General features: G+C 38.2%; 1 protein-coding gene across 3 annotated transcripts in view; it reads left to right on the top strand.

Moving 5' to 3' along the window:
* reps1 (RALBP1 associated Eps domain containing 1) overlaps nucleotides 1-12,238 on the top strand; it is a 33,098-nt gene extending 20,860 nt beyond the window's left edge. Inside the window, exons 12-21 of one of the 3 annotated variants that reach the window (XR_004633549.1) lie at nucleotides 1,993-2,080; nucleotides 3,406-3,507; nucleotides 3,900-3,960; nucleotides 4,099-4,300; nucleotides 4,392-4,586; nucleotides 6,327-6,416; nucleotides 6,872-7,026; nucleotides 7,140-7,245; nucleotides 7,320-7,730; nucleotides 10,003-12,238. Coding sequence is in view for 1 of the 3 variants with exons in the window: in XM_034699681.1 (XP_034555572.1) it covers nucleotides 1,993-2,080; nucleotides 3,406-3,507; nucleotides 3,900-3,960; nucleotides 4,099-4,300; nucleotides 4,392-4,586; nucleotides 6,327-6,416; nucleotides 6,869-7,026; nucleotides 7,140-7,245; nucleotides 7,320-7,388 (1,071 nt within the window). In the remaining 2 variants the exon portion in view is untranslated. Of the gene's footprint in view, nucleotides 1-1,992; nucleotides 2,081-3,405; nucleotides 3,508-3,899; nucleotides 3,961-4,098; nucleotides 4,301-4,391; nucleotides 4,587-6,326; nucleotides 6,417-6,868; nucleotides 7,027-7,139; nucleotides 7,246-7,319 lie in introns of all 3 variants that reach the window. The other 2 variants (XR_004633548.1, XM_034699681.1) reach the window with 2 other exon arrangements.
* Nucleotides 12,239-12,915: the final 677 nt, after the last annotated feature.

The following is a 12,915-nucleotide window of genomic DNA, read 5'->3' as shown; positions in this document are numbered from 1 at the left end:
GTTCAAAATTTGGTGAATTTATCTTTATCCCTTAGAAAAATATCTTCCTTATCTTGTTAAAATCTCTTCACAGCTACTCCAAAGACTACCACATGTGCTGCGAACGTGTTGATCTTTTAGGCACTGACAAGACCATCCTGCAGAAATTAGGGATGCAAGATATTACCGGCACATTATCGGTATCGGCCGATATTGGCTTTAAAATGAACTATCGGATATCGGCCAACACGCCGATATCTGCCTGTATAATAAAAAAATAATGGGCTGCTGCACACATGTTGGGCTCATGTTTTAAGTTAAATTTGAATTTAAGCAGCAACCTGTAAGGTACATGTAGCTGACTAATTTAGAATAGAATACAATAATAATAATAATTTAGGCAAATTTACTGTCAAAGAGTAAACCATTTTATTTAATTTGGGTTTAATTGCTGTACAGTTGCACTTTTCACATGTTCCCTGTGAATAGAGGTTATGTTTACTTACTATATTCTGTCCCCAATGTGTGTCTGTACACAAATCGACAGATAGCTTACAGATGAATGAAGAGAAAATTCAGAGGCTCAAGTAAAGTTCAATGTCCTTTACTGTTGTCATCATTCTCATGAAGATATTCATTGTTGTAAAACTGAAAGTATACAAAAAGAGCGAAAACAGAAACAAGTAAATACAAGTAACGGTTTTGGCGTACAAATATTACAATTAAGCAGCACTTCAGTGACAATATAAACTTACAATGCAAATAAACTTACAAGCGAAGCTTTCCAAGGCACATCAAAAGGAGGAAAGAATGAGGTGGCTGCAGCTGTCTGCTTTCCATGTGCTGATAGCTTCAGCTTCTCCTGACAGGTTCGATCATGTGATCAAGCTGAGTCACATGACTTAACTGGCCAATGAAAATAGTGGAATGCATTACACCACAAAAAATCAATACCTTTACACAACCGTTAGAGGGAAACTAAAATACGAATTTCTTGCAACACATTACATAGTATGTCAAATGTGAAATTGGCCAAATTTGCCCTGGTTGTGGGTATTGTTATGATTGTCTCAGGTAGAGCATCATCCAAGTTTTAAGTAAGATGTATCATAAATAAACATGCAGTTTTAAGTATTTTTCTTATTTTGCACAAAAAAGGAATATTATATAACAAATGTGATAAGAGTATCACCATAATACTGTACGCTAATTCCAATACAGAAGAAAATTGTTGATCTCTGCAAGTAGAGTATCAGTATCAGTATCAGTAATTGGCTAAATGAGTTGTAAAATATCAGCATATCGGATATCGGCAAAATATCCAATATCGTGCATCCCTAGCAGAAATCACAGCATAACCTGAAAAATGACACTAAGATAAATATATAGATAGAGGAACTGTTCCTTTTTTACTGCCTGTTTTTCCCTCCTACTTTGGACTATCAAATTGATGATCTGCTTTTACAAAAACAAGTAGATGTTTTACAGAGAGCAGAAGTTCATGCAGTGGTGATGGGAGAAGCTTTCAGACCTGTCACTTAAGTAAATTGAGCTGAATTATAAAAATGATCCATAATGGCTCAAAGTGGTGCATTAAAAATGTCGGGTGAGTTATGGTAGAACTGGTAGTGCTGTCTTCAGTGTGCTGTTGTTCTTTCAAACATAAAAAACAGGCCTTTTGTATCAGAATATTTCAATTAAACATTCAGGAAATGACCTGCAGGTATTTTAAGATATTTAACATTTGCTCTCTCTTGAAACAATGATCCAAGAATTCTTAAATCATCTCTACCACAACATGTCATTAATGCAACAAAGCCAAACGTCACGTTGATTGCGTTTTGACACACGAGGTGGGCCCGCCGAGGTGCAAACCAGGTCATCTGATAGAAATCTGAAGATAAAATGTTCTGGACTACAAACACGTCTGTGTCATGTGAAACTCCTCTCCCTCCAACCATCATTGTTCTTCTTCCCCCTCGCTGACCTCCTGTCCCTCCATCCATCCTGCAGGACACAGCCATCGTTCACCCTGTCCCCATCCGGATGACACCCAGTAAGATCCACATGCAGGAGATGGAGCTGAAGAGGACCGGCAGCGGTGAGGCGATCTCTGTCTTAACAAATCATCATTAAGTAATGCGGGAATGAGAGAGTGATCGGTTTCTGTTAATACATGAGCAGCAGAAAGATCATTAGTGGGGACACTTTTCTATTACTTGTCGACATTTTTAATGGATATCACTGCGATGAAGTTAATCTTTATTTTTATAACACAACTCTAAATGTTCCTTTTATAACAATACAGTAGAATTGCCAACAACTGGCCCTAAATAAGTGGCACAACGTAAGTTTATAATTAAACATAATAAAAATGAATTTGATTAAAAATGAATTATGGAAAAAACATGATTAGATTAATCAGAAATTAATTTGATTAAGGCTGAAACTAAATTAAAAGATTCAATTTTGCAGGCTCAGGCAGATATACTCTATACAAAGATGAACAACGTGACAGCTCCTCAAAAGTGAAGCCAAACATTGACAGCTGTGTAGATCTATCGTCATAACTAGTTTCTATCATACTGAGTTGATCCGTATTGTGTATTTATTCGGTGTTTATAAATTATTTGATGCTAAAACCTTCCTGTTGTTCAATACTCTGGAACAGCAATAATGTTCCTGGGTCAATTTGACCCGGGCATATTCAATTATCCAAAAGTGTCAGAACCCCAAAAAAATCCCAATACATATTTTATTTAATCTAATTTTTAACTCCATTACTAACCATTTAAATCAAGATTTAGTCCATTGATGTTGTTTAAATTGCCCCCGGGGACAAATATCGTTTTATGAATTTAATTTAATTTAATTTAATTCTCAGATCATGGTTCAATGAGGATAACTCACCAGTTTTTCATTAAAATTAATGTTAAAACTGTTTTAATGTACATTGGAAAGACCTAAATATAAATACAATAGTTTAACATGACATAGCTGCCCAGATTTTTATTCTGCCTTTACCTGGTTAGGAGGGCATATATTGCCTAAAATAGACTTTAAAAAGAGTCTTTTTGACCTGCAACATAAGTGGAGGGTTAAAAAAGGGTTATAACAGCATGATTGACAGCTCTGTTGACTCCTGTAACATTCTGCCAATGATTAGCTGTAAAGAGGAACAATGACAGGTACTGAACTTTCCATAAACATGAGTCAACATGAGACATCGTTAAACACAGTGAGAAAACACAGAGTTTCATTATATATAAACATGCAGTAGAAATGCTTTGTGGTCAGGCTTGTTAACAGTTTCTTTAACATCAACTGAAGATATTTTGTGATGACATTAGAGATAAGACCACTCCGTCTTTTTTACTTCTGCTGACTCAGCTCTTTAACTGTTCCTGTTATTTCTGAAACCTTCAGACCATAACCATCCCACCAGTCCGCTGCTGGCAAAACCTCCTGAAATGCCTGAAGAAACCAAACTACCTGCCTCCATGAAGTTTGTAGCTGCCAACACTGTAGGTGAGTACCAGACAAGAGCTGCTGCGCCATGAATGAGGTAGTCTATTTCTGCCCATTTAGTGATGCACTCCTACGACACTGTCAGAATAAAGATGGACAGATTAAAAAGACAGGCTTGAATGAAAGCCGTTGAATCAGAGATACCACGCTTCATTTTTGGATTGTAGAAACATGGATTTGCTCTTCTCATGTGAAGCATGAGAGATGTGGAGCCAGCTGCATGGGTCTGGTCTCCTGGTTGAGGCCCCGTGTGTAACATTTATTTGATTCTGATTTTAAAGGAAGTATTCTGCGCTTTAACTCGCAACTTAAACATGACATAGATTGTGGCTTTTATCTGCTTTTCTCAAAGCAAAATGAAAGAACTTTTGTTTTATGTCTGTGCCTTTAAGGTGATGGCTACAGCAGTTCAGACTCCTTCACCTCAGACCAGGAGCCAATTACAAGACAAAGGTTAGTGTCTGTCATGGGACTCAAAGCTTCTCAATCTGTTGTTTCATCTTTACTAATATCAATTTGAATGAATTGCGTTGTGGGTACTGAGGGTTTTTTTTCTTCCCTGGTTCCATAAATTCTAATCTTTGTGTCCAGGTCTCAGTCTGGTACGTCTCCAGAGGCTCTGAAAGTGGTAGCCGCCCCGCCTCCACCTCCGCCTCGCCCCCACCCGTCTCACTCTCGCTCCTCGTCTCTCGACATGAATCGCACCTTCGCTGCCACGTCCGCACCAGGACAACCTCAATCCTCTACAATAGCGTACCCCCCCGCTGTGCCTCCTCGACCTCTGCCCACACAGGTAAAAAAAACAGACAGAAAAACTCTAAACATTCGCACTACGGCCTCATAAACTCTGTATCGAGTCATCACCCGCCTCTTCCTCTCTCTAGACGTCGTTGCCTCACAGCGCGCTTCGTTCTGAGGCTGAAGGTGCACCAGGAGCAGGGCCGGTCCTTACAGCCACATCCCCTAATCAGATTCCACAGCAGCCTAACTTTGCAGACTTCAGTCAGTTTCAGGCATTCGCTGCATCTGAACAGCCTTCCAGTCTGCCGGATGTGGACGTTCACAGTGAGCCTGGACAGGTAGGTCCCCACCTGGAGATCATGCAGCTCTTATTACTCTTTCATAACAGTCCTGCCTGTCCTACCCTCCCTGAAGGCAGCTTTGTTAAGGCAGGAAACTGCAAGCATTGAGCTGCGAATTACAACTTTGGATCTACTGTAATGTCTATTTATAGATTCCACATGAAAATGTAGGATCTGTGCTCAAGGGTTTAGAATTTTCAGCATTGGAAGTGTTCTGGTTCCTGTGTTCAGCGTTTCGATTTCCCGACTATCTTGAATGCTTAAGAAACAATTGATCTAACCTCTGTTCAGCTAACAATGTGCATCATGATGATGTGTTTTTGCAAACTTAAGACAAGTAAATTAAAAATACATCACAGGACAATAGGTTTCTTTTCCAGGCTTGTGCTGCTGAAGTAAGTCAGAGTTAAGACACTGTGTAACTTATTGTCTACTGTTGAACAAATGCTAACTGGAAACAGATGAACAAGCAATAACATTGGGAAGCATTGGACAAAAAATAACAATGTTTACATTCCCAGAAGCAGATATATATTCTAACTGGTTTTGACTGACAACATCACATCACTCCTGTCCTTGCTTCTCTCCGCTGGCTTCCTGTGCATTTTAGAATAGATTTTAAGATTTTACTGTCCACTTTTAAAGCTTGCCTCGGTCTCGCCCCGGGATACATTGCAGAAATGCTAATAAATTATGAGTCATCTCGCGGCCTTAGATCCTCAGGTGAGGAATTTTTGGTCGTTCCAAAGTCGAGGTTCAAATCCAAACGGGATCGTGCTCTCCTAAAGGGCTCCTTGACTTTGGAAAGACCTCCCTGAGGATATAAGGCTCACAGAGTCAGTGACTTCTTTTAAATCTCTTTTTAAGACCCATTTTTACATACTTGCTTTTATGTGACTTCATGCTTCTTACTGTTTTTACTTCTATTGTATTATTATTTGTAGTTTTTATCCAACTAATTAATTGTTTTAAACTTTATTTGATTATTATTGTTCAATTTATTATTCTTATTTTTAATTTATTATTTTAATGTTCCTAATATATCCTGTTACACTTTTTCTAATTTTCGATGTGATGTCATCCGCTTATTCTGAAAACATCTTTTATTGTCCTTTTAATACTTTGATTTACTTATCCTTTTTTATTTATTTATTTATTTATTTATTTATTTATTTATTTATCCTTGAAAAACATCTCAACAACAATTTCCTGGTCTATTGTCCCACCACTTCATTCTGTTTAATTGACGTATATTCCTTTTAACCTCTTGCGTTGCATCTTGTTTTGCGTTGTTAAAGCTCCTCCTCCCTGTCGTTCCAAATCTTTGCTGTTATATGAACTATGCACTTTGATTCAAAGCACTTTGTAAAGATTTTTTTTAAAGGTGCTATATAAATAAAGTTGTTATTATTATTATTATTATTATTATTATTATTATTATTATTATTATTATTATTATTATTATTACATATTGCATAGCGGTGTCAGACAATTATAGAAAATGACTGGTGGGTTCCAAAGTTGCATCTTCTGAGGCAATAGCACCAAAGCATGCACCTACCGTTTATCAAAGCTTTTAGAGTCACATTGTTAATCCTAGTTTAGTCGTCGTAACTCAATCTGTTAAAGCGTGACTTAAGTACATAATTGTTTTCACAAATTTCAGCAGTTGATGGCCCACTTTTCTGTGTAGATGTAGGAGTTTGACGCATCATTTTTCCTCTTGTGTGTCTACAGACTGAGAAACCACCAGAGGGAGCTGGCCCTTTAAGAACAGTGAAGAGTGATGGCCAAGCAGACGAGAGAGCCTCAGCTACTGTCAACTCTGTAAGTCAACACTTTTTGGAAAAATTTACTTCTAATATAAAAACGGAGAAGACGAATAAAAGTGAATGTAACATGCCGTCATATCTACAGAGTAAGCGGTAAAATAGTAATACTAATATATAATTATCAGTCACTCCTTTTTATCAATACATTGAATGTTAAATGTATAGATCAAAGCAAAACATGATGATCACAGTTTCCCAAATCTCACTGAAACATCTTTGAGTTTCTTGTTTTGTCCAAATTAAACACCAAAACTGAAATATGTTCAACATGCCTACATTAAAGACAAACAACATGATGACATGTAAGATGTTTTATGACTAATTTTACATACGAAGGTGACTCAAAATATAGAGATTATCATAACATCTACACAAATAGAGGTACTAAGTGATTTGGTATTCCTGCGTTTGCATTATTATTGATTTTGTGCTGGTTCTGCTTTCAAGCAGGCCAAGGGATCCTCTGGTCCGATCGCACCTCCTCCTAAACCTGTGCGCCGCAGGTTGAAATCTGAAGACGAGCTGCGGCCAGAGGATGAGCAACACGGGCCGCAGAAATCAAACGTCATAGCAGCTGTTCTGGCTACTCAGCCCTCCATCCCCAGGTACAACACTCAGCTGGTTCTTCATCAACACTCAGTAATACCTGGTGAAAAGGAAGGTGATTGTTTGTATGTATCATGTTTTAGTAAAAAGCATGTGTGCTTGTTGATTTCAGGTCAGTAGGAAAGGACAAAAAGGCGATTCAAGCCTCGATTAGAAGAAACAAGGAGACAAACACGGTGTTGGCACGACTCAACAGTGAACTGCAGCAGCAGCTGAAGGTATGCAGGATCTACATGTTTTCTTTCTCTTCTCCACAATGCAGTCAGATTTCTCACAAAACGTCATTTCACAGGACCTGCTTGAAGAGAGGATATCTCTGGAAGTGCAGCTGGAGCAGCTCAGACCGTTCTCTCACCTTTAACCAACATGAAGAGGAAAACTCTGCAGTAGTTTTTCATCTGAAGCATCGCTGTGTGAATCCCTCTCTCCCTCACCCTTCCACCATCTCGGATTTCCCCTGAAGGAGGCTCAAGACCCTGCTGCAGGACGCTCCGTTAAAACTCTCCAAACCCGCTCGATTACACACCTTATTAATCATAAACCAGATGGACCTGAGAGCGCCGTCTCGCAGAGAAGATGTGACTCATGCGTGGAGGGGGGATTTACGAACTGGCACTTTTTGGATTTCCTCAAAAGAGAGGCGAAACGTGAGGACGACGGGCAAACCGAGGAACAGTTTGGAGTGTCAGACGAGAAGCTGCAGGTTTGGTCTGAAGACAAACTGCTGGTGTCTGATTATTTTACTCTGAGTGACTGAAGAAGTAAGGTGGAGTGTGTTTGTAATGTGCGTGGGCCTGTGTGTGTATTTTGGCTCCTGTTCAGTGATTTACATGAGGTTAGCAGCCCGTATGTTTGTTGTCTCTCGGGGTACAGACTCAGCCACACCAAACTTCTACTCATAATCACACAAGTTTAGAGACAGCTCAGTCTTTTCAGTGATAGGCCACTTCCTAGAGATATGATGGGATGATTCAAATTCATGAGATGAAGGATGAACCGTGATACCCTTTTCAAACAGCAGAGGGCGACGTCTCCCTTTCACTTCTTTGATTCAACGTCAGAACACCTCTGTTATGTTGGCAGCATTTTGCAGTTCAGGATTCGCTTGCACCAGCATGCCAAAGTATGTTTCCGCACTGTTGTAGCTTTTCGCTTTATTCAACCCCACAATATTCTTTTTTTTCATTCACTTCTGATAAACTATCTCTCTCTCTATACTTCTCGAGGTTGTGTTCAAACATCCAACACATGTTGCTTTTCAGCTTTCTTTTAGCTGTTCTCATTTACTCCCATGTAGCAGAAACACCATGTGCATCTTTTCAAAATAAAAGCGTTTTTTTTCTCCAGTAAGCAATATAAAAGTATCACGTTAAACTTTTATGAAGCAATCTATACTGTAAAACTCGGACCTAAACTTTGTTACTTGCACCCCTTACAAAAAATAGTTAAAGAATCACATCATGAATCTAGCATAGTGAATTGTAACACAAGTTTAATGTTGCACACCTCCTTATTTATGCTTGGATGAGCAGATAAAGATACATTTTTGTATTTGATACCAAGAAGAAGTCTGAGGTTTGCTACGTTAATATGTGGACTAGATGGAGCAAGGAAAAGCTAGCTTGATGAAACAAAGAAGGAAAAACAACTTTCAGTCTTAGTGGGAGTTTTGAGCCATAAGGTACGTTTTATCTAATTCCCACAACGAATTAAAAAAACTTCTAACAAGTCATTTTATTGTATTCAGTATGTTGGTGTACCTTTTTCTCTACGCTTGCTCAAAACTGGCCAACAAAAACAGAACTTTAAAAACATTTCTGCTTTAAATATGTTCAAAAAGTTCCCAAATGCCACCGTCCTGACAGTTAATCTCTTGACATTCACATCCCACAACCATAGACTGTATAAAATATGGACGTAGTATCCGTGATGTCACCGATCTGTTTCTGAAGCACTGTTTTGAGGCCAATTGGCGGCGGCAGCCATATTGCTGCTGTAGAGCGATTGTGACGTGAAAAGGCGGGCTTTATGCCTCCGAGCTAACAGCTACTTTGTTCCTGCATGTCAGTGAAGTCATCTGTGCCTCTCATTGGAAGACTCGTAATCTAAATATCTTCGAAATTCGAAAAATTCACCCTCTCTACAGTGTGTGCAGATCAAGAAATGAGCTATCCAGACTACACCCGTCTTTTGAACCAGGCTGTAAACATGTTTATTTCTGCTGTAAAGATCGGCTTTTTTGAATTGGTGTGTATGTGGTTTCTTACTTCCGGAGCCAGCCTCAAGTGGATCCTCGATGAACTACAGTTTTTAGCACTTCTGCATTGGACTCATATTTTGAGACCGGAGGTTTCCGCTTGGCCACAAAAGAGGAAGAGGCTTTAAAAAGTTAGAGTGCTGCTCTGAGACGTGTGTTAAATCTGCCTTTTTTTTTACTGGAGTTTGGTGTGGCTTGTCTCCCTGTAAACACATACAGGTCTACTTCTGGGCGGGACTAAATTTGTATGTTTGTGTAAAGCCTTACGGCTAAATGGTCAAGGTGAAGGCTTATTTTCACTCATCCTGTGACAACCTCCCTCTTCTCACTGCCCCTTGAAGTCTACATGTGTGTGTGTAGTGTGTGAACACGCTTTGTCTTCTTCCGTTCTTTATGTTACACAGTGTTTGGGGATTGATGTGACTGAATGGTTTAACTTTATGCCAAATGACTGAACTGTCACTCTGCTCTCACCTAGACCTGGGCTGTGCGACAACCGCTTCTCCCTCCCCCGCAGGTTTTCACAGCCGACCATCAACATTTCAGCTTCCTTTTAAAACCCTCTTACTCAGTTTCTGCGGTTATTTACAGTCTCTGACTTCACCTGGATTAGAAAAAGTGTTCTCACAAACAGACTTGAAGGGTTTGAAGATAATCCTGGTTGCAGGAAGCGGCATTTTTGAAGAAGCTTTCCTGTGATTTTTTTTTTTTTTTGCAGCACAGATCCAAGCTGAGGGTGAAGAAACGAGTCGATAATGTTTGAAAATTCAGCTGTTTTCTAACGGAGCAGTCGGCACTATGCAAGTACAGGGCGATACATCTTCACACACCAACTATACTTAGCTGTTTGTACTATGATAGTAGCAACTGTGTGAGCAGTATACTCTGACTTTTTGTATCTTAGATCTTCCAAAAACACCATTTACTGTATGTTTGTGATTCATTTTGCCTTTTTTTGTTCTTTCAGCACTGATGAGCAGTCCGCTTCCTCCTCTTCTCCCTGAGCTTCAGTTGAGGGGAAGTAAACTCCAAATCAGTGCTTTTTTTTAATTTTCTATCAGGGCACTTTCACCCTAAATCTGCAAGATACGACCGTCACTGGTTGTAGATGAAGCTTAACACACGGAGAGCAGTCAGCAGAATAGGAGACCTGAATGACCCCACTGCACTTTGAACTCAACCCGCCTTCTCCTCCTTTTTTTTTTTTGTCTTTTTAAGTGTCACGTCCCACTGTGCTTTTTTTTTTTTTTTTAAACCTGCATGTTTTTCTCGTCTTTCACGTGTATTTAAAGATGCTTTAAGAAGAAAACAAAAATATTGAACCACTTGTTTTATTTCTTAAGCTGCAACCAGGAAACTCTAAGATTTGAGCATCAGTATCCTGAAATTATGACTGAGTATTAGAGCCACATTAACAATGGAGAAATTTGACATTTAAAGAATAAAGTCAGAATATTATGAGGAAATAATATTAGGAGAATAAAGTAGAAATATGTGAGAATGAAGTCATAAAAATACAAGGAAAAATAGTAAATTTACAAGAATGAAGTCATAATTTTACAAGAAAGTTGTAACTATTTGGCTCAGGTTAGCCCATACATTTTTTAAAGGCAATATAACAAAACATTGGAGCATCTTTTGTAGTTAACAAGTCTCTTGGATAACTATTAACATAATGTCTTGTCACAGAAGTCCAACATTGTTCTAAGAATCTCTCTTTCCCTAAATATTACTGTATTTCTTAGATATGATGACTTTATCCCTGAATATAATTACTTTATGCCCAAAATATTACACATTTCTTCTGGAATATCACAACTATATTCTGGAATATCTCACATTGCTTCTGGAATATCACAACTTTATTCTAGAATATCACAACTTTATTCTGGAATATCACAACTTGACTCTGGAATATCTCACATTTATTCTGGGATATCACAACATTATTCTGGAATATCTCACATTTATTCTGGAATATCAAAACTTCTTTCTGGAATATCACAACATTATTCCAAACAAATTACTTTGCTCCCCAAATATTATGACTTTAGTCCCAACAATACTATATCCCTGGACTGTGATCAATTTATTTCCAAAAAATTAGGACTTTTCTCTTGATTTTTTTTTTCCCATAATAAAAAAAAACTGATGCCTTGTTCTTGTTATAAAATGACTTTATTTTGGGAATATTTTTACCTTACTTTCATAATATTACCCCCTTTTTTTAAATTAAACTAGATGTTTTTTCTTGTAATATTGCGTCTTTATTCTTGAAATCTCAGATTTTTCTCCCTACAATGTGGCTCCAATACTCCATCAAATGTTTTTTTTTTTAATCTAAGTGTTTGGTCCCTGGAGCTTCCTGTGAGTATGAAGAACCCGTCTTCTTCTAAAGCCTTACTCCCCTGACTGGCGTTCAGGTTTCCACAGCGGCTGACTGACCTCCTCTTCCTTGTCGTATCAAGGCTCGCCTTCTTTTTTCTGCTGTTGAGGATGATGATGTACTTGGTGTGTGCGTGCCTGTGTGTGCGTGTGTGTGTGTGGGTGTCATGTTGTTACCAGACCTGGAACTAATACCATTTACAACCCTATTAAAAACTCTTCTCTGATTGATTAATGTTTGCTAGCACAGCAGCTCCCCTCCCCTGAACCCTTAAAGGCAATCCAGGCAGGCAGAAGCAATCAATCGTCGATAGTGTCTTTGATAGGATTTTGAATGCTGTTTGCTCCCAGATCTGTGTTGTATATTGTATATGAAACACACTTTTGGACTCATATGTAAATTTGCATTAATTGCTGACTAACAGCGAAAGAATATTCTATTTAATTCCTTCTCTCTTGGCTGTGGGATCCTAGATGTTTAACTGCATGGATGTACTGTATCTCTGCAGAGTCAACTAGCAGCTGTGTGATTTTTACACAAAAATAAAAACGGCACAATATTTTAAACACTGCTCTCTCCTCTGACTTTTTATTCTTAGAGCAACTTTGAAACATTTAGTCTGTCATAGTAGTGATTTGTCTCTTTATAGTGGATTTGCATCATCTGAGGTTGAGTTTTATTACATTGAAGTTTTTTTGTGTCTTTGTAGTTGTCTTAAAACTTTCTGAAGCAGTTTTCCAGGTAGTCCTTCATTTATTGGTAGAATTTTCTTCTCTTTGTTGCCGCTGTGTGTCTTTGTAGTTGAATTATTTCTTAATTCTTGTCGTCCCTTTGCATCTTTTTAGAGTTGTTTTTGTCTCTGTTGCACGTTTCCTCTGGTAAGTCAGTCTGTGTTTGCATTTGTTTTGCGTTTTTGTAGCTTCATTGTTGATCTTTGAAGTTATTTTGGATCTTTCTCATGTTAGTTTGTGTCTGTCCTTGTATTTTGCATCCTTTTATAATTCAAATCTTATTTTGTGTTTATTTGTTTGCCCCTGTTGTTGTACAGCATTTTTTTCTTGTTTATTTTCATCTCTTTGTAGACTACTTGTGTCTCTTTGAAGTTGTGCTGTTTGTCTTCAGAGTTATTTTGACTTTTTATATAGTTTTCTTTGTAGTCACTTTCAGACTCTTTGTTGCTTTGTTTACTTTCTAGTTGTTTTACATCCTTTCTTAGTTGTTTTTAGTCATGTATAATTGTAGTCT

This window comes from Notolabrus celidotus, chromosome 13 (genome assembly GCF_009762535.1).
Source record: "Notolabrus celidotus isolate fNotCel1 chromosome 13, fNotCel1.pri, whole genome shotgun sequence".
In the NCBI taxonomy this organism is placed as follows: Eukaryota; Metazoa; Chordata; class Actinopteri; order Labriformes; family Labridae; genus Notolabrus; species Notolabrus celidotus.
Note: the sequence above shows the minus strand (reverse complement) of the source record. Positions and strands in the feature narration are given on the sequence as shown.